Source organism: Haemaphysalis longicornis, unplaced genomic scaffold, assembly GCF_048455015.1.
Source record: "Haemaphysalis longicornis isolate Haplotype H1 unplaced genomic scaffold, Haemaphysalis longicornis Haplotype H1 scaffold_8, whole genome shotgun sequence".
NCBI lineage: Eukaryota > Metazoa > Arthropoda > Arachnida > Ixodida > Ixodidae > Haemaphysalis > Haemaphysalis longicornis.
Genome location: NW_027526445.1, coordinates 191,848,350 through 191,870,254, shown reverse-complemented (window position 1 = coordinate 191,870,254; position 21,905 = coordinate 191,848,350). Strand labels below are relative to the sequence as shown.

Genomic DNA, 21,905 nt, shown 5'->3' with positions numbered 1-21,905 from the left:
CCCGAGCAATGCTTGTAATGCGAGAAAGGCCCAGCGAGCTGATCGGTTTGAGGATCGAGAAAGTACAAATAGGTAGGTATACTGTGATTGTGTGCGCTTAAAATGCGCTAAAATACCCAAAACATTACCTACACTCTTAGGCACAAAGAACTAAAAGTTCGTTCGTTGGGAGACTAACGGCCTCTGCCACAATCATTAGTCCCTTTGGGGACTAACTGCGAGGGGACGAACGGTTAGCCCCCCATCCGGATGGTCCGTTCCGATACTCCCCAAGGACGAACTGCTGAGAGTCAGAAAAAAGAAAAAAAGTTCGCACCAGCAGGAATCGAACCACCGACGACCGGGCATACACGCAAAGAATCCGACGTGCTACCGCTGGACCACGCCGCCTTTTTTTTTTCTTTAATACATGGAAATTTTAGAGAGAAGTCAGCCAAGACAATTGACACACAATATTAACACTAACAGACAGAAAAGGGTAAGCCCGTCAGTCTAACAAAGGTCGGCACCAATTCAAAACTCAGGCAAGCAAACGCACGCATCCAAAAGATGCAGCCACTCTGGTGGATCACTCTGCGCGACGTAAACGCTCCGTACCAACGCCGCCTGTTCCCGAAAAATGACCTTGGTCGGCCTAGGGGGTTCAGCATGCCGATCAGTCATGCGGCACTTCCACAAGCTAAACAAACCTAGGAGCACAAAAACGTCATACGGCACCCGATTAACGTCCTCAAATGGCAAGAAGCGAATGGTGTATGGGGTGATGTCAATGTCCTTTTTTAGTGTCCGTTGCAAAACGTCCCAGAAAAACACCGCGTCACGGCACAGCACAAAACAGTGGTCAATAGTTTCTGGTTGGTTGCACAAGCGGCAATTGTCTGACCAAGGGATCGACATTCCTTTGTCTCGCAGCCATGTTTTAACTGGAAGCGTTTGCGAATGAAGCTTAAAGAAAAACGTTTTAGCATTTGGCGGCACGCACATACGCTTGACACGGTCTAAAACATTATTCGTATGGTCCCGCAAGTATGGCTGGCGATAAAGAGGCACGGGGAATAGATTATGAATTAAAGTGTTCGTCATAGCTGTCCTTGAAAGACTAAACAGGTACTCCAGAGAAAACCGCGCAGTAAGGAAATGAAAAGTATCTACAACTTCTTTTAGAAAACCCCATGGCGGCTTTTGGTTGACCTCACCCGTAGAAACAAGGAGAAACGGCAAATGGTAACTTATGCGCTCTTGAATTACAGTACGTAAAAATGGATGCTCCGCCGACTTGTAGAAGAAAAACCGAGACACAAGTTGGTGCACAAACAAATGCATTAACCCAACACCACCAGACCGTAAAGGAAGAAACAAATTATCTCTGCGCATTGGCTCCCATTCAGATCCCCACACGAAGGTAGCAAACACTCTGTGTAGAGCCTGGACTTTCGCTCGCGCACAGTGCAGTACCTGAAGAACATAAACAAGCTTTGCTACCAAGAAGACATTGCAGACTTGCGCACGGGCAAATACAGAAAGTTCTCGCCCCATCCATGCCTGCGAGGCACGCTTGACATGCGTGAGTGCTGAAGACCAGTGTGGTCCTGAGTTCCTTATTTGGTGCAAAGGCACGCCAAGGTACTCAAGCGGTGTGCTGTCCCAATTAATACCTGCAAATTTGGAAGGTTTGGTTCCCCACAGGCCAAGCCAAAACCCCTTAGTTTTCTCCATATTCATGACCGCTCCAGACACGTCACAAAACTCCTTAGTCAATGCAAGGGCTTCGTGAACACTACGCTTGTCAACACAAAAATAGGCAATGTCATCAGCATACGCAAGAACTTTAACTTCACATGACGCTAACGAAAAACCACGTACTCTTTGACTCTTTTGTATGCTAACACAAAGAGGCTCTATGTACAGTGAAAACAGTAGCGGCGATAGAGGACAGCCCTGTCTAACAGACGATCTGATCTGAACTGGCTTCGAGAGGATGCGATTGACGACAAGTTGTGTAGTGCAATTCTTGTAGCAAAGCTGAATGCCTCTATATAGCACATCACCTACATTAGCCGCTTCCAAAAGTGCAAATAAAAAGTCGTGAGACACCCGATCAAATGCTTTCGCAAGGTCAATTTGGATAAGGGCCACCTGTTCAACCGAATCAGACACGCATTCCAATATAGAACGAGCAATATGTATATTCGTTTGAATACTTCTGTTCCGAATACCGCACGTTTGGTGAGAACCAACTAAACTAGAAATTACGTGTTGAAGACGGTTAGATAAAACTTTGGCGAATATTTTATAGTCAACATTGCAGAGAGAGATTGGCCGATAGCCCTCTACAGATCTCAGCTTGTGTTCATCCGCAGTTTTTGGTATTAACACTGTGTGCCCTAAGTAAAAGGTAGGGGGCAAAACACCGTGATCGTATGCGGCTATGAATATGTCCAAGAGGACTGGAGCGAGGATATCAGAAAACTTCTGATAAAATTCCCCGCTCAGGCCATCCGGTCCAGGGGTCTTGTTTGTCTTAAGCGAAGAGATGGCAATCTTAACCTCTTCCAGTGTAATAGGGCCGGAAACCCCGGCACACTCATCATCCGCAAGCCTTGGAAGTGCCCCAATGAGAGAATGAAAGCCACGCTCTTGACCCACGACATTGGACCCACCAAATAACCTGCTGTAATGAGCATGGAATGCACCGGCAATATCAGCTGAGTCAGTATACCTAGTACCATTATAATTAATCTCAATTATCTCCTTTGCAAGAGCCGATTGGCGCTCATCACACAGCGAACGGCGAGTGGGATAACTGTCATAAAACCTTCGTGTTCTGGACCGAATTAATGCACCGTGGTATTTTTCAGTAACATATTGCTGCAATTGTCCTTTAGTTACGCCAATTTCATCTATACTTGATCCAGGCATTGCTGCCTCCAGTTCGTGAAGGTCCACCAGTGTACGGGAAAGTTCACGAACATGAAAGCGTTTTAGAAACGCAAGACGAGCTGACTCTTCTATAGCCAAGTTTCGCACCTCTTGCTTAAAAAAGATCCCAATGTTGATATAATGAAAGCTCAGCTATTGCAAAAGTGTTGTGTAAGCACTCCGAAATACTTCTGCAAAAGATTTCATCGGCCAATAAGGAGACGTTGAGCTTCCATAGATCCCACTGAGGCAGCACACCACGCGGCTTTGAGCTACCGAAGTAAACAGATACCATACAGTGATCGGTGAAAAAAATAGGGCGCACAGTATAGTCGGAAATCCCAGAAACTTCTTCTGCAGAAATGTAAATTCGATCCAGGCGTGCATTCGAGGTACACTGAAAGTGAGTGAAGTGCACGGAACTCCCTTTCCTCTCTCCAACATCAACAAGACCATGCTCGTGCACTAGATCAGCCAGGATGGCTGCGCTGCGGTCATATTGCACGCTAAGCCTAGAACGATCCTGCACATTACATACACAATTGAAGTCCCCCATGAGGAGGACTTTTCTTTGCGTACGTAGAAAATCCCGAACCCACAGAAAAAACGACGTACGCTCACGACAGTTCACGGGGGCGTAGAGGCAAATGACACGCCACTCAACACCTGCAATGACAAGGTCACAGCAAATAAACCGCCCCGAAGTATCGGTGCTACACGAGAGACAAGAAAACCCTATGCCCTTGCTGATGAAGACAAAGCATCCCCCAGACAAGCCTGCGGAGTGGCTAACACAAACACTGTACTGCTCTAAGAAGGGCTCTAATGCTGCCGATATGTCCTCATCTCCACAGAGCTTTGTTTCCTGAATGGCCGCAATGCTCACGTCCATCCGTTTAAGGAGGCGCAAAAGCTGGTACTGTCGTCTCCTGTTCCTCAAGCCTCTCACATTAAGTGTGGCAGCGTGCAGTGCTGTGACACTTGCCATACTGTGGGAGCATCTCACGTGTCCTTGTCACCTCCAGATAAACCACCCTTGCGGATGGCCTTGGATGACAGTACCTTTCCTGGCTTCTTGGAACCAGCCAGCGGCACAAAACCACTAGCCAGAACAGCAGCGTCGGAGGAGTCCAGTACGGTGGACGCCTGCTTTTTGCCCGCGATGGATGCCTTCTCGCCATCCACAGGAGCAGGCCTCTTCATCGGCCCGCTGCTACCACCCGGAACGTCGTCAGGCAAAGCCACAGCATCCGCCCAAGATGATGAAGCAATCTCCATGGGGCAAGTAACGGAAGCATCGTCCCCAACGTCACCGGGAGACAAGTCGCTCCTCTCATCATCGCTGGCAGGCAGTGGTACTGAAGCATGGTCTTCCTCCAAGGCGTCAATGGGAGTCGCGGAATCCATGCCAATCGGCTCCCCCTGCTCATCACTTGTCGATCCACTTATCACTTGACCAGGTGGCACCGTATGGGGCTCCACTTGCTCACTCTTCCCCGCTGCAGGATTTGTTGGCACAGCCTCGGGAGGTCCAGCCAACACTGGCTGGTTAACTTCCCCCGATGCGTCCACTACCTCCGTGACATCCATGACATGAGCGGACACATCTTCATCAGTTGGTAATTCGTGACCTTGTCGGAGCTTGTCCGCATATGTCATGACACACCTTTCTGCGGTGTGGCCATACCGACGACACTCGGTGCACCGTGGGGTACGACACTGCCGCCGTACGTGCCCAATCCTGTTGCAACGCAGACAAAGAGGTGGTCTGCCAGGGACCAGTACAAGGCACTGGCTCCCATAAATGTCCATCATGTGCGGTATGTCAGCGACCGAGACGCCATCCTTCAATGTGAGGGACACCTCCCGAGCTCCGGTCTCCATGTGGTCCATTCCTGGACACCTCCACATCTCTCTAGCAACAGACTGGGTAGTTCCGAATGGTTCCAGCGCTTCAGAAATCCTCCGGTTGTCCAAATGGCGCGGCACCCAAAGTAGCTTCATTTTGATGTTTCTCGTTTCCGGGTCAAACACCATACACTTTAGTCCCTTGACGGTGATGTGCTCGAGCTGGACTAGCTTTTGCTTGACACTGTTGGAGACGCAGGTAAGCATCCAAACGTGACTCATTTGATATTGTCCGATGCACAACACATCACGGAGGTTGATAACGCGAGCCAACGCATCCCTAAAGTCAGGAGCCCGGTAAGGACGGCCTTTCAAGTCTGCATGCAGGAAAACGGTATTCAAGACAACGTTACCGGTTGGGAGACGAGGAAGAATGATCTTGTAGTTATCCATATTAGTTTCAGACGAAGTAGTACCTCGGCCAGTGACCGATGCGCTGTTTCCAGCTGAGAGCATGAAAAGACACAGCCGTTCCGAACGGCGTCTTCTTCTTTATTTTTTACCACTAAATTTTTTCGTAAAGTGAAAAATGGGGGGTTCACATTGGTTAGTTGAATGCAGCTTGTTGGTATTCACTAAACATCTATTTGATGGCACCAAGCATTCCATATTAATATAATACTTCACCCATCAACAATTTTCAGCTTTCCTTATAGCAATGAGTCACTGCTTAAAGGAGTACTGACACGAAATTTTCGGGTTACGTTTTTTTCGCTGCTGTGCGTGCCTACCAGCCCACTAATCATATATTGACAGATTATACGGTCGAGCGCAGCGTAAACATTCATTTACGGCGTCGTTTATTCGTGTCAGTTTCGGTTTCGACAAAACGAACGCCGAGCGGCCGCCATGACAGGAGGTATCACGTGACGTCGCAATTCTTGCCGTATCGCTGCCGCTCTGGAATCGCGCGTGAGCGAGCGCGCGCCCAGACCGGCCGAGGTCTTCGCCGTCCCCACAGGCCCGGGCAGCATGACGTCAGTCCCAAAACCATGACGTGTACACACGCTTGAGCAGCGCGCGCCAACTACAGCCAGCGCGTCGGCTTCGTCAAGCGGGATTCACACGACGGAGAAACCCTCTCACGGAGGCGGACGGATATGTGACGTCAACAGCACGTGACCGGATTATCCGGCCTGGCGGCGCATCCACACGTGCGGAGCTACGCGGATTGACTAGCAGACGACAGCGCCAAGGAACAGGTTCCATTCCCCGCCGAGGGCCACCACCGTCGAGCGAAAACATGTGGAGGCATTTTATTTCGCGCAGCCACCGCGGGCTATCCCCACCGAGGGGCGGAGCCTAAAACCGGTCACGTGAGCGGGTCCCGCGGGCCAAAAAGAGAGGGTTTCTCCGTCGTGTGAATCCCGCTTCACGGGAGCCCCGACGTCGGCAGTTTGGGGCAAGTAGCAGATGATGTCATGTCGGTCCGCTCTCGGCTTTCTCGTGCGGGCGAAGATTAAAATGGATTTTAAATATGTTTCGCTGAACAGTTGCTGTTGAAACTTGCTGGGAGATATCTCCTGATAAAAATGAAGCATTTTACATAGTTATCTCAGCTTTGAAATTCCGTGTCAGTACTCCTTTAAGAGGTGGCTCAGTGCTTTGGCATGTCAACGACTCCAGTGAAAGTACGCCCGAGTATCTGTTCCAAACATTTTGCACCATCCTGCTACTACGAAGGCCACACCAAGCGAACTCTGAAACCAGATGCAGTGCCAACAATTTTCCTGCAGGAAAAGAGGACAGAGGCAAGTATTAAAATAAATTTTGGGCACAGAAACCTTTGCGGCTATCATTAAATTTTCTACATACCATCGCAGACAGTATTCCTTAATGCAAATGAGTTCACCAATTGTGTTGTAGGAGCCTGCAGCAGCTACCTCCAGCCATGGAGAGCTATCTGTGCCAATTAAAACCCCACACAAGGCCCAGCGGGTAAGGAACAGCAAGATTAAAGGTGCCCAGCTGAGTGACTGTCTGTTATAGGAAACACCTGTGCTTCACTCTGGCTACAGGCCACGCCACACAGGACCCCACGCAAACGCTCGGAGGTAGGCGAAATGGCTAATTCATGCCTGTGCCCAAGCTTAAATTGTGTTGCTGCAGGAAATGCAGAGCCCCATGCCTGTGCTTCCCTCTCTCCACACTGTGGAACAAGCTACACCCCGAAGGACCCCACGCACTATCCCACGCAAACGCTAGGAGGTAGGTGGAATCACTAATTCATGCCTGTGCCTGACCTTGAATATTTTTTGTTGCAGGAAGCGCAGAGCCCCATGCCTGTGCTTCTCTCTGGCCACACTGCAGAACAAGCTACACCCCGAAGGACCCCACGCAAACGCCAGGAGGTAGGTTAAATTGGATATTATGTGCCCCAAGCTTTAAAAATTTGTATTGCAGGAAATGTCCATTCGTACACCTTCACCTAGGTCAGGAAGCTGTGCAGAACCGTGTACACCACTGCGAAAACTACGCAAACGCCCGCAGGTAAAGTGAATCGACTGCAGACGCAAGTGTCCTAGCCACTAGAGACTAAGCTCACCGACTCTATGACCCAGGAGACACCAACAAGTGTGCCCACCAGTGCTGCAGAAGGACCTACACCAACCAACACCCCACGCTAGAGCTTGCACGTAGTGTATAGTGAATGAGATGAACGCTACCCTTGGTTAATTGACACACTGTCTAATGGCACGCCTACACAAAGGTCAACTGGTCGTGTAGGACTGCCTACTCTTCACGAGACTCAACACAAGTGTTCATGAACAGAGTGTTTTAAGTGAGAATGCCAAAGCATCAGGTTACCTATTTCTGTCTCAGGAGTCATCCACGCCTCGACAATCCACTCCAGGTCAACTAAAGAGCCCTTGCATGGGTGCCTCAGGTGGTACAACACCCAAGACTCCCGCCCAGGTATGTTGTGAACCACAATGAAACAGTTTGCAAAGTTAAGCTACTGTTTTTTTTATGACAGGTAGCATCCTCTACAGGCCAATCAAGCAAAAAGCCACCATCTGCCCTTGACCACAAATACCATTCCACCCAGACACCCAAATCAATGCTCCGGGAAACGAGCAAGAAGCTTGGAGTCATGAAGAAAAAGCTCTATTATACAAGAAAGTGGCTGAAGGAGAAGAAGCAAAAGCTGATTACCTTAACAACTCTTCTTAAAGAAATGAAAAAAAAAGCAGCTCATCTCTCCCTAGCAGGCCTTGGAAGCCTTCGGTGAGCTCCCTAGTGAACTCGTACAGAACTGGGGCTCGGACATTAGAAAAGCACCAGCTCGACGGCGCTACAGCGAAAAATTCAGGAAGTTTGCCTCCACGCTTTACTACCATTCTGCGAGGGCATATACGTATGTTTCTAGCATTTTTACCATGCCTAGCAAGCAAACAATACGCACCTGGCTCAAAATCATTGATGCCTGGCCAGTATTCACGAAAGAAGCTCTTGACCACATCAAAATGACCCTTGAGGGAAAAAGAAACTGGGAGAAGCTGCTGCATCATGCTGGACGGCATGAGCATACGCAAAAAGTGCGACCTTGATACAAAAAGTGGACGACTCATTGGGTAAGTGGATCTCGGAAATGGCCAGAGTACTCTGGACACAGTGGAAACTGGCCTAACTGGTGGCGCACTTGTGGTCATGGCTGTTGGTGTGGCGGCCCCACGGAAGGTACCTTTTGCATACTTTCTGAACAATGGACTCACGGGTGAAGCACTACAGAACATTCTTCGCGAAGCCATTGCACAACTTACTGAATGTTCAGCGAACGTTGTCGCTGTTGTGTGTGATGCACTTGCTGTAAATGTTTCCATGGGCAATTAAGCTGCTTGGGTGTCGCATCCATGAAAGCAATAGCGACTCCTTCCAGACCTCATTTGCTCATCCAGACAAGCCAGCACAAAGAATTTCCTTGATCTTCGATGCTGCTCATGGCTTGAAGCTGCTCCGCAATGTCCTTGGAGACAAAAAAAGTCCTACGCAGGAGGTATTACGGAGTAAGTAACTTGTGTATTTTTGATAGGTTCACAGTGTCTCACCACATCTTATTTTACAGGCCATTGAGTGGGCCTACATCGAGAGGTTGCAAGACCTCCAAGAGGCTGAAGGGCTTCGTGCTGCAAACAAGCTCATAAGGGGCCACGTTGAGTATTACCGGCAAATCATGAAGTTCAAGGTTGCCACGCAGACGTACAGCTCATCTGTGAGCAAAAGTCTCAACCTGGCACGACGGTTGGAGCTTAGGCAATTTGAGGCTTGCGCAGGAACAGCCAAGTTCATCGCCGATGTTGATCGGTACGTTGTAGTTCAAGTGAACTTTACATGCAACTTAAAATCTAGTGCATTTTTTCCAGGTTGTTTGACTTGCTGAACTCCCAGAACCCCACTTCAATGGACCTAAAGGCTCCGCTTCGACCTGCATCCTTCCAAAGACAGAAGGAAACCATGCTGGAGATGTCGGCTAAGCTGATGATGTTGCGCCTCCCAACTGGCGACTTGGTCTGCATTTCTGGGAGGAGAATGTCTGTAATCGCCTTGCTTTCTCTCTGAAGAGTGTAGCTGAACTTGCAGACAGGCTATTCAAGTCGGATTTGTGCAGGTACGCCTACAACTTCCCTTTTACTGCTGGTTGCACTTTTTAGTGCATCAGAAACAAATTTGCTTTTGCCAAAAATTATATCTGCTAAATGTACACTGTGATGCTGAGTTAACAATTTTAACTTGAAGTGTAAGCTTAGTGCATTACAAGATTTATGTGATTTAAATTAAATTACAGAACCTATCAACTGCATCCAATGCTTTAGAACATAACTGTACCAGGCGTCGCCCGCAATGATCCTCACTCAGTAACGGTGCTATAAGGTGAAATTAACCTTCCTTGCAAGCTGTACAACAAAGGCTACCATGCTAGCCTGACCTCAGTCGTATTTTGGATAATTAATCTCATGTTCCATACCAATAATCCAAAAAGGTAAACCCACATTATTCGCGTCATTCAGACTAATGGAAAAATTATCATGCCTTTATGTTTTAATACTAAAGAAGGAAACACACAAGCCTTAATTTTTTAACATTGCCTCTTGCCTTTCATTACAATTGTTACAGCCTTTTAAATGCTTAACCTGAACACTCAACCTGACACTTAACCTTAACACTTAATGCTTAACCTTAACCTAAAAACACGAGTTGGGTTTCTCGTGCTACCTGTAGTTCTGTGTAGTTGCTTACATGTGTAGTTCTATGTCCCGTCAACACCTGCAACCCACAAGGGCCAGTTTTTGTAGACTGGCCTAACATTAGGCGGCTACGATGTAAGGAAGCCTTGACGACGATTTTGTGAGGACAGCATTTGTTTGAAGGGAAATGCATGCCTGCTATATGCTGAAAAAGGTGAAATAAAACGTGAAGGGATCAAAATGAAAAATATTGCACGTCTATAGTTTCTGTTCCACAATAAAATATATAAAACCTTCATAATTTTTCTATCGCCCTTGTGCAACCGTAAGCAGTGTATCTTTTAGTTCAACAGTACAAGAAATAGCAGATTAGCCAAATTGCTTTACATAAGACTACTGTTATTCAGCATTGTCCTGTATACAGAAACTTACTGTGTATTTATGATTGCAGTCATTTCGGAAGCCGGCAATACATTAAACTCCACTTTTTTTCCAACAGTTACCTCTGCACATACCGGCTCAGCCAAGACCACCTGGAAATGTTTTTCAGTTGCATCCGTCAGAGAGGAGGATGGAATAACAACCCATCGGCCCTGCAGTTCCGCTACGCGTACCGCAGCCTCCTCCTTCATGCTGACATCAAGCCGGCGGTAACAGGCAACGTCATGCCAGACCTTGCTGGGATTTCCACACTTCCACTCCAACGCGCTCACAGCAACGAGGATGACCCCGAAGAAGCTCAGTCACCAGAGCTGGCTGATGCTAATGCTGTAGCCGACCATGATTACACAAGCCTGTGGTATTAGCAATTTCAGCAGTGAAATTGTGCAGTACATTGGAGGGTTTATTGTAAGAGCTGTGTGCAAGCGCATAAGCTGTACTTCTTGCACAGAAATGCTAATTGAGCATAAGGTCACCAGCATTCTGATCTTCATAAGAAATAATGGGGGCCTCATAATGCCATCACCCCTTGTGCGTCATGTGCTACATGCGACAGAACACATTCTGCGTTGGAACTCGTGTAGCCTTGTTCTGTCGTCCTTTCAACAGTTTTGTTCAAGGCATGCTAATTCGTTCGAACAAGCAGAGCACTACTGGGAAAATCCTGTTCACGTTATCACTCTGATCAAGTTCATGCTCAAACAGTACATCACTCTTCGGCTGCGAGAGCAAGCCAAAAGAATTACAGAAAAGGCAAGGGGCGCATACGTGCGAGCAATGCTCACGAAACAAATTTTATTTCACCACCAGTGATCACAGGCGGCCTTCACTTCACTACGCTTCTTTAATGAAGTAACACAAAGAAGCAACTTGTTTTGTATCACCACTGTTCCCGTACGATTTGTTTCAAAACCCCACCTAATAAAAAAAAAATGCGTTACTCTTGCATGCAGTGCATCGGCTTGGCTTTTAATTCAGAAAAGCGAACGGGCGTCATTCTAAGAAATTCTAAAAGACGTCATTCTAAAAGACGTGGTTCAAGCTGTTCCCTGCCAATTATTATGAGAATAAATTTGGGAAAATATTTGGTGCAACAGGGAAGCTTAATTGTGTTTCGGCATTGCAAATCTTTAAACTTTGAGAACCATGTCAGCGGAAAATGATTCCACACAAAACGCGACCGAGGGCCACAGCTTACACACGCATTCCTTCGTAGCATTGCCTAGCAAAGAATCAAGCGCTCTTTTTTATTGTTAAAAGGGACCCTTCACGGAGCGCGACCTGACGATCAGCTGACTGCCGGAAAAGGTACTCCCGAGCGTCCCGAGGGTATAAGCACGCATGCTTCCAAGTTATTCCAGGTTGACTTTTGACGCTTGTGTGCATTAGATTTTGCGTATGCGCAACCTTTTATCACAATGAAAGACTTCAAATCACCTACACTAGCTGAAGGCGTGATTTAAGTTACAGTTTTTGATACCGCTCTGGTAGAAACAGTGCCGGCGTCGCCCCATTCCTTGCGAAGCTGGTCCTGTGCGGAGCGAGACTAGTCTGAGCCAGGAGTTAGCTTCTGTATCAAGCAATCTTTCGAACAAAAGAAACAGCCAGCTGCTAGTAACCGACAACAGCGAAAATACAAATTCCAGGCCTTCGGGGCTGTCGGCTTTGGAACAAGGCATTACGCTTCCCGGTAATCATATGTAAGGTAAAACAGGTTTTGCAACCTTGCCGAACGCTCGAAAGTATTGTATCACATCACTTTACGTTGTCATGGCATGAAAGTATGCCGACATGCACTATGGGGCGCAAAAAATGTAGGTTGAGTTCGAAATAACCTACTGTGTGTTTTGGCGCGTGCTGGTTTTATACCACTCTTTTAACCAGTATGGAGGCTTATTGAGCAAGACGAGGCACGTCTACGGTAAAAATACAGCAACACTATGTTTCTTTAGACCTGTAGGAATAGTTGTGTACATTTTCCTAAGCGATATCTCTTAATAATCAGATATGCGTTTTAGTAAAACTGCACTCAAGAGGAGGAGGAGGCGGAAGGGAGAAAACTTTATTTAACAGTAAAATCGAGCTGGTTTGTGGGCGGGATCCTCAGTAGTCCAGGACAAGAGAGTGAGTGAGTGAGTGAAAACTTTATTGCATAACAGCCAGTAGTCCTAGACGTGGGCCAAGAGCCCTTGGGCTCTAGCAGCGTCTTCGGCCAGCTGAATGGCCCAGACTTGATCAGCTGGGTCGGAGCTGAGCAATACGGTCTCCCATTGCTCTACAGTAGCGATGTTGCGACCTAACGTTGTCGCCTGTGGACAAGCCCACAGCATGTGGGCTAAGTCTGCCCTGTCCTTACACCGGTGGGTAAGAATAATTTTCCTTAATTCATCGAATGTCATCCCGAGTAGGCCAGGATTTGTTCTTTACGCCTGAAGGGGTTGGGAAACAATGAAGAGGCGCTGCTTGGACATATTAATCGGCTTCGATTCTTGCTACACTGAAACTGGCACGTATACAATCTATTGAGTTCGTTAGCGAGTATATCAGGCCTTTAACACCGTAATCATGTCATAACTGTTCTGGGCGAGATTCCGTTCGTTATGATAACGATGGTTACAATAGAAATTCGGGCACAAAAGCCACCTTCGAGTACTCGACAGCGTTGTCTTCGCCGTTTCGCGGTGGCGTAGCAGAAACTTTCTCATGGCATTTTCATGTGAATAAACAACGCACGCTGCGGATATGTCCTTTCTTGTACGCGGCCATAACGAAATCCGGTTTCTGAAGAAGGTAGCGTATTGCCTTGCAGCTCGAATAAAATATCCACACAAACTTTGTAAGCCTACCAAACATCCACAAACTACCTATAAGACGTTTGTGACGGTGCACAAAAATTAATGCGTTGGGCTCAGAAAAAACAATTGTATAATACAATTCAACGGCAACAAAATAAATAGAAGACAGACGTTTTATTTCCTGCTGTGCGATGCGCGTGTGTGATCCGATGCTTGGAGCGTAGCATTTGACTGTTGAGTCTTCATATGAAGGCTACGCATTTTGAATACTTATCGAAGAGCTCTCAGCACTTATCCTCGCAAATAAGCTAGAAAGGACGAGTTACACATGATCTTCTGAGCGATGCTGGGGGGCGCTGCGGTCGCCGAGGTGAGTGAACGCACGACACATCGGCTCCGTCGATTATACTACTTTTCGGAGGACCATCCCGCCTCAGCTGTCCCAAACCTGCACGTACGCGTTCCTTTTAACGTCCGGAGCACGTCGATACCAGATTTGGGCATTTTCGCCCATCTCTGGCCGATTTACGAGTGTTTTTCTCGAGTGAGGCGAGGCCGCCGGGCTAAGCCTAACGAGGAATACGACCACTCCGAGCATGGCGCCGGCCACGTCGGCGGCCGCCGCCACGAGCGACGCCTCGGGCCCCACCCCGACAGGGGCCGCGGGCCACCACGTCGCAGAAGACGCCTACGAAGATTCCACGGAAATGGATACGACACCTGCCAACTCTCCTCGCCGACGACGGCCCAGCCTGGACCGCAGCTCGGGGAGGACGGCCATTACGGTTCCCGGCACCGACGACGACGCCGACGCGGGTCCGCGCGCCGACGAAGACGCCGCCCCGGGCAACAGGGACCGCGCCGGGTGGATTCAAGTTGTCCCCCTGCGCCGCCGCAAGAACCAAGCGGGCAAGCAAGGGACCCATCCGCAGCATGCCCCTTCGCCCACCGGTAAGCCGAGCCCCGACTCCGCTTCACAACCCCGCACGCCCCGGCAGCCCACGCGGGCGCAGTTCGCTAACAAAGTCAACGCGGTCATGACGAAGACGGCCAGGATGCCCAATTTCGCTTCCCGCGACGAGAACAGGGTGGTAGTTCGACCACGTGGCGGCCTCGTGGTAGGCAAGGTGCTACTGACCGACCTGCGGAGAGCCGTTTTCGCGGCGGCAGGCGTGGACGTGGCTGCCTTGGAGGAGGACTCCGTGTCGCCCAACGCGGCCCAGAACATTTTGGTGATTAGCACGCCCAGCGAGGAGCGCACCTTGCAGTACGAGCTGATCCAGGAAATCGCGATCGGAGGCGCGACATACGAGGCCTACGCGTACCGGGCGGCCCCGGAGGACTCGTCCCGGGGCGTCATCCGCGGCGTCGGGCTCGAAGACACGGCGGAAAACATCCACCGCTTCGTGGTCAACAGACACAACCCCACGGCGATGGACGCCCACCGCCTCGGCAAGTCCACGGCCGTCGTCATTCTCTTCGACGGCGGGAAGGTACCGTCCTACGTCAGGTACGGCGGAATGATTACGAGGTGCTACCTCTACCGGCAACACAGAGAGGTGTGCAAGACGTGCGGCCAAGTCGGCCACCGAAAGGACGTGTGTCCCACCCCCACCGCCCGGGTCTGTTTCGCCTGCGGGCAGCGGAACCCGGGGCCAGACCACGAGCAACGCTGCAAGCCCAACTGCAAGCTCTGCGGCGGCCCGCACGCCACGGGCACCAAGAGCTGCAAGAATAAGTTCAAGACCCCGTTTCAAGTCAAGAAGCGACAGTGGCAACGCAAGCTCAACGAGGAGCAAGCGAAGTCGGCACCGCCGCCGCCGGCGCTGAAGGTCAGGATTTCTAGAAGAGACGATTTCCCGGAGCTCGACCAGCGCGCGGCGCGCGGCGGCAGCCGGGAGAAGAGCCGCGACAGGAGCGCGTCCGGCGTGGCGCGCGGAGATAGGCACAGAGACCTGTCACGTGGCCCCACATGGGCGACGGTTGCCGTCGGCGGCGCAGCTGCGTCGTCGCGGCGGCGGTCCAAGTCCGCGCGGCGCGAGAGATCGGCGTCTAGGGGAAGGCGCGCGAGCCGCTCCGGTTCACGCCACAACAGCACGAGGCGGCCGGCCGCGAAGCCTAACGGATCGGAGAACGCGGAGCTACGCGAGATGGTGAACGAAATGCGTGCGACGATCCACGAACAGCGCATCACGATCGAGCGGCTCTCCAAGCAGCTAGAAGAGCTACGGGGACTGCCGAAGAAGGGGTTGGAGAAGGCGAAGGCCGCTCCCGCCTCCGAGGCCCCGAAGCCTACTTTGACCATGGCGGCGTGCCCCGCGCAGGGGCAGGCTCTGCGGCCGCAACCCCAGCGACAACAGGCGGCACGGGAACCCACCCCCGGGCAGCGACAGGAACCGCAGCAGCCGTCTCAGGCGGCAAGCCAGACCTCCCCGACCCCTCCCAAGACACGGGTGCAGGAGTGCGAAGAGCGCGAAGAATCCGAAGAGGAGATCGATGCGGACGAGGACGACGCGGAGTCAGTCGTCTCGTCGGCGTCGGCGAAGGCGACCGGCGCCGCGAAGACACCGGGCTACGCGGGTCTGAGTAACCGCTGCCGTCGGCTGGAGAACCAGATGAACCGCTGGGGCAAGGATCTGGAGAACATGGAGAAGCGGCTCACCAACAGGATCGACCGAGCCCTCAACCAAATGATGCAGCAAGTCAACCAGGCCGTCGGCCAGATGACCCAGCTACAACAGCAGCTGCAGCAACAATTCAGTCCCGAAAACATGAAGACGCTCAAGATGAACGCCATACAAGAACACTTCGACAACGGAGCCTCTCAGCAACATTCACCATGACGAGCCGCGACCGCACGACCCTGAAGATCTGGCACTGGAACGCAAACGGCTTCCGGTGCCGGAAGGCAGTCCTGCAACAGCACCTGCGCTCCCTGACCGCGCCGGACCTCCCCGACGTGATCATGGTGCAGGAAACGCACGCCGAAGACGCGAACGCGACGTCCCTGCCGGGTTACAGAGCGCACGCCAGCCCGCCGAGCGCCCGCGCATGCGGGAAGGGCGCGGCGCAAGGAGTGTGCACGTTCGTCCGCAAGGGCATCGCCTTCGTCAAACACGAGAATTTCCTGGGCGGCCGCGGCAGTTCCATCGAGCACTGTGCGACCGAACTGGCAATAGTCACGGGCAGACGGAAGAAGCGGGCGACGGGCACCGCCGTCCTCGTCGTGAACGTATATAGCAACCCGCAGCACCGCCAGCAAAAGTTCCGGGCGCTGCTGCACAAGGCTCGCAACGCGGTCTCCGGGCAGAGGGACGCGGCGGTCGTCGTGTGCGGCGACTTCAACGCCCAGCACCGGGAGCTCGGGTATACGGCGACGTCGGCCAAGGGCAGGAGCCTGCTGGAAGACGCCGCCGAGGCCGGTTACGTGCTGCTCACGGACCCGTCGCACCCGACGCGCATCGGCACGTCGACGGCCCGGGACACCAACCCGGACCTTTCCTTCGCGCTCCTGCCGGGCGGCAGGACGGCGCGGTGGAGGAACACGGGCCACAACCTGGGAAGCGACCACTACATCGTCGAGGTGACGGTACCGCTCCGCTCCGGTGACGGCGGCGGCGCCGGCCGTGTCCAGCACCGCCTGACCGACTGGCACCGGTTCCGGGAAACGGAGCTGGGAGAGATCGAGAACATCGAGGAGTGGACGGAGGGCCTCGTGGCCGCAGCCGAGGGGGCGACGGCGACGATCGAGACGACGGAGGACACGCCGCGCATGGATCCCCGCCTCGCGCACCTGCTCGAGGCGCGGCGGTCGCTGCAGCTGCGCTGGAAACGCCAACGTCACAACCGCGCGCTGCGCAAGCGCGTGGCGGTGCTCGGCCGGGAGATCGAGAAATACAGCCGCCAGCTGTGCGCGCAGCAGTGGTACGAGCTTTGCGGCGAGGCAGACGGGCAGCTCCACCGGGGCGGCACCTGGAAGCTGCTGCGGCACCTGATGGACGAGAGCAAGAGCAAGGAGTATCAGCGTCACCGCATGGCGCAGATCCTGTACACCGCGATCAAGAAGCTGGGGGAAGAGGAGGTGCACAAGCGTCTGAACGAGCAGTACCTCCCGACCACCCCTCACGAAACGCATGCCGACTACGCCGGGCCGCCAAACGCCGCCCTCGACCGGGACATCGAGGAGTGGGAGGTCCGCCAGGCGACCCGCTCCCTGAACTGCCGCTCGGCCGCGGGCCCGGATCGCGCGACCAACAAGGCGCTGCGCAACCTGAACGACGCGGCGGTGGTGACGCTGACCAAGTACTTCAATGAGTGCTGGAGATCGGGCAGCCTTCCCAAGCAGTGGAAGAAGGCCAAGACCATCCTGCTTCCCAAACCGAACAAGCCGCCGGGCATCGAGAACCTGCGCCCCATCTCGCTCACGTCGTGCGTGGGCAAGGTGCTGGAGCACGTCTTGAACGCCCGGTGGCAGCGGTTCCTGGAGGATAACGAGCTGTATCCCGACGCGATGCTGGGCTTCCGCGCGAGGCTCGGCACGCAGGACGCCATGCTGCTGCTGCAACACGAGGTGCTGGCGCTCCCGGAGGGGCCCACGGCGGACAACCGAGCGATCCTGAGCCTGGACTTGCAGAGCGCCTTCGATAAGGTGCGGCACTCTGCGATCCTGGCCCAGGTGTCGCGCCTAGGTCTGGGGCGCAGGTCCTACGACTACATCCGAGCCTTCCTGTCCCGGCGCACGGCGCGGCTGGAGGTCGGGGGCACGCAACTAGAGGAGCGCGAGCTCGGAAGCACCGGCACCCCGCAGGGCTCGGTCATCTCGCCGTTCCTGTTCAACCTGGTGACGATCGGCGTGGCCCGGCGCCTGGACGAGCTCCCGGACGTCCGGTACTCCATCTACGCCGACGACATCACCCTGTGGGTCACGGGCGGCAGTGACGGCCACATCGAGTCGACGCTGCAGGAGGCGGTACGCACCATCGAGGCCGGCCTGGCGGGCACGGGTCTGCGGTGCTCGCCGCAAAAATCGCAGCTGCTGATCCTGCCCCCGCCGGGCCGGTATCGAAAGCGCGCTGCAGCGGAGGCGGAGCGCAACATCGTCGTACGAGCGGCAGACGGCACGGCCATCCCGTCGGTCCCCAGCGTTCGAGTCCTGGGCATGCACGTGGACGCGAACCGCGGCAACGGCACCACGATCGAGAAGATGATCACGAAGATGGGCATAGCCACGCGCCTCGTGAAGCGGATCTCCACGCGTTCGAGGGGGATGCGCGAGGCCAGCCTCCTCCGACTGCTGCAGGCCTTCGTGGTGAGCCACGTGGCCTACGTGGGCGCCTTTCACCAGTGGAAGGCGCAAGAACGGGAGCGCATCGACGCTGCCATCCGCAAGTCCTACCGGGCGGCCCTGGGCCTCCTGAACGGCACGAGCAACGCCGCCCTCCTGTCCCTGGGGGTCCACAACACCCTGGTGGAGATCAGCGAAGCGCAGCGCGTATCGCAGCTGGAGCGCCTGGGCAGCACCAAGTCCGGGCGCAAAATCCTGCAACGGGTGGGCCTCCGCCCGCCCCTCGGTCCCGCGGCGGAAGACGAGCTGGTCCCGCTGCGAGACGACGTCGCACGCCGTATCGTAGTGCCTCCGCTCCCGAGGAACGTGGACCCGGAGCGAAACGTCGAACGCCGGTCGGCGCGGGCGCGCGCGCTCGCCAGAACGTACAACGAGGACGAGGGAGCGGTGTTCGTGGACGCGGCCAAGCACCGCGAGCGGGCCGACACCTTCGTGGCGGTGGTCCTGAAGGCCACCTCGGGAGAACTGCTCAACGCCGGGTGCGTGCGGGCCGCGACCGCCCGGCAGGCCGAGGAGGCGGCGATCGCCTTAGCCCTGACCCTGCCCGGCACGCGGACCGTCCTCAGCGACTCGAAGTCGGCGATCTCCAACTTCGCGAGGGGCACGGTGTGCAGGAGCACCGCGCGGCTCCTCTCTCGGATCCGGGAGGGGGCCGCCAACAGCACGAGCATCCGGTGGTTCCCGGCTCACGCGGGCCGGGAGCTGCCCAACGGCCACCACAACCGCAACGAAGAGGCGGACGCCGCGGCCCGAGTCCTCGCCACGTGCCGGACCGCGCCCCCCCGCCTCGACCGAAACCCGGAAGACTCCGGGGAGGAAGCAGACGACGACCACGACGAAGACGCAGGGGAGCCCCTCGTCGCCTACGGCGAAGTGCTCCGGTGGTACAGACGCGAAAGAGGGACTTTTCCGCCTCCACACCCCGGCCTGTCCCGGGGGGAGGCGGTGCTCCTGCGGCAGTTACAGACCGAGACCGTGCTCACGCCGGCGCTGGCGCGCCACGTGTGCCCGGAACTCTACGAGCGGACCGAGTGCTGTGTGTGTGCGCGAGTGCCCGCGGACCTGGCCCACATCATGTGGGGCTGCAACGAACAGTGCGCGCGCGACGGAGGCGACCGCCTCCCGCCGGACATTCGCGCGTTGATCGGCTCCCCGGAGCACGGCAACCAGCTCAGGGCCGTCCAGCGGCTCGAGGCAGCTCTGGCGCTGCAACGGCGAAAGGAAAGCCAGCGCCCCTCGCCTCCCGGCCCCCGCGGGGGTCGAGCGGACGGCGACGGCGCGGGCGATCCGAGTAACCCGCGCGGCCGGCCGGGCACGACGCCTCGGGCTCCGCCCGCTACCTAGCGCAGGTAGTTAGACGAGGTGCGGCGAAGCCCTGCGTGGCCTGACCCGCACCTTTCTCGCAGGACGAATTTATAAAGGTCATTTCTCTCTCTCTCTCTCTCTGAGCGATGCTTTAGAAATGTTGTTCTCTCTCTCCTCGTGTGTTGGAAACTTGCGCAGGATACAGGTTGAAATTATTCTGAGAAGTCATAACCTGGCAAAATAGCTGAATTACTGGAAAAACGCTTTATAATGCACTAAAGCACCAAATCAGGCTATTTTTAGCACAGGCACTGCTGCCCCTCACAAGCGGACGACAGCGGCGGGAGTAGCAGGGGCGCGAATGTAGCAGACGACAGCGGGGCGAGTCCCTAAGCTGACGTCAGAGTCAGCGGGCGCCACTCAAACATCTCACCGCCAATAGAGAACACAAAATTGCATGTAACACGTTTAACAAGGCACAAGTGTTGGCTACCTACCCAAGGAACACCTCTACACAACGTTTCGACTCGTGAAAACGGTCCCTACGTACACCGCAGGGGGGGCTGCTATGATGGAATTCGCATGTTGCCAGGTGGATACTCATCACTGCCGCCAACTCTAGTAAGCATAAAGACAGCAGGCAACACTGTAAGGGTGGCATCATGGCTGCGCCCGGGTGTAGTACAGTTCAATGCGCGCGGTTGGCCGGGCAGCTTTTCCTCTAGAGTCGGCAGTATTAACTCTTTGAAATGAGCTTGTTGTTTGTTTCGAATAACCCACAGCAATGCCTGAGCCTCAGCTGTGTTTTGTTGTTTCGTCAAAGGTAACTCTTGCAATTGCGACCTTTTATTAGTTTCAGGTTTTGTAAGTAGTAGAATAATTCAAAGAAGAAAACAACGTGTAACGAAACAGTACGACTGGTATGTTTGAGTGATGACATTGCCTTCGCTCTTTTAGCGAAGAGCGCGCCGCTGGTCTGGCAACAATTCAGAGACACCAGCCGAAATGCTACCTATGCTACTGCAGGGGTCTTTTTGTTGTGGTCACTGATGCATCAATATGCTGCTGTCCGTCCTCGTTGATGAAGAAATGAGCAGGTTAGTATTCGCAAGGGGCACGCCCTATAGGAGGCGCGCAAAGCGGTCCAAGATGGCTGTCCTAAGGAGGATCGGCGGGGTTCCCTCTACGGACCGCCGCTTATGTGCGCGTTGTAAACAAAGGGGGTAGCTCTGATTTTTAGATGCAGAGCATCTGATTCACTCGCCTTGTCCCTCCGGCGTCATCGTGGTTGTCGTTGTCGTCGTCGTCGTCGGCGTTGTCCACCCCTCCCCCATTCTCCTCGCCGCGCCAGCTGCGCTCTCCGCCGCTCACCCCCTCTCCTCTCCGATAGCGAACACTCTCTCGCTAGAGTGAACTAGAATAAGGGAGTGTCCCGAGCGGCGGCGCCGAGCTACTCCGGTTGGCGTCGACACCGCGAGGTGGCGCGACTGCGCCCTTTCGCAGCTGGTCTGGCGCAGTGAGACTACGCGTCTGGCCTTGCACTATCATGTTCTCGCGTTCTCTTTCGGCTTTTAAAGGCATTCAGAAGCTAAGCAAGATTCTAAACGGTCAAACGTAATTTTTGCTTTACTTACTGCTGCTCCAGGTCGAGCAAAAGACCTGTGACCTCGATGTGGTGAGCCGTTCTGGTTGCAGGCACTTTAGTCCCGCTATCCGCGATTTTGATTCACCCCGAGCTTTATATCTGGCGCGGGCGCTTCTGAATGTCAATGAACTGTCCCTTGTGTTCTCCGCAACCCGCCGAATACTGCCTGACGAACGATAATTACTTACTTTTCGCGAACTGGCAGGTGTCCATCATGGACTGTCAGTCGCTGCACAGGTCAGAACATCGCGGTTCTAAAAACGCGTCATTGCTCGTATAGCAGCAATTAAAGAGCGACAAATTTTTTAGCCGAGGTGTTGCAGTAAACTCTGATGTATTATTCGGCGCATGTGCGCAAATAA

The 21,905-nt window shown here is 53.7% G+C and overlaps 1 protein-coding gene and 1 long non-coding RNA gene across 2 annotated transcripts; one reads left to right on the top strand and one right to left on the bottom strand.

Moving 5' to 3' along the window:
* Window positions 1-3,921: 3,921 nt before the first annotated feature.
* Window positions 3,922-5,283, bottom strand: LOC144148638 (uncharacterized). Its single transcript, XM_077680149.1, has one exon. It carries the CDS (start codon window positions 5,281-5,283, stop codon window positions 3,922-3,924), a length of 1,362 nt encoding a protein of 453 aa, XP_077536275.1.
* Window positions 5,284-8,098: 2,815 nt separating this feature from the next.
* Window positions 8,099-10,763, top strand: LOC144149783 (uncharacterized). The gene is made up of 3 exons (XR_013318364.1): window positions 8,099-9,132; window positions 9,192-9,436; window positions 10,513-10,763. It is a non-coding gene; the product is annotated as an uncharacterized LOC144149783 (long non-coding RNA).
* The last annotated feature ends 11,142 nt before the right edge of the window (window positions 10,764-21,905 follow it).

Bases quoted from the DNA above. Each gene is read 5' to 3' on its own strand.
- LOC144148638 (XM_077680149.1), bottom strand. From the start codon at position 5,283: ATGCTCTCAGCTGGAAACAGCGCATCGGTCACTGGCCGAGGTACTACT.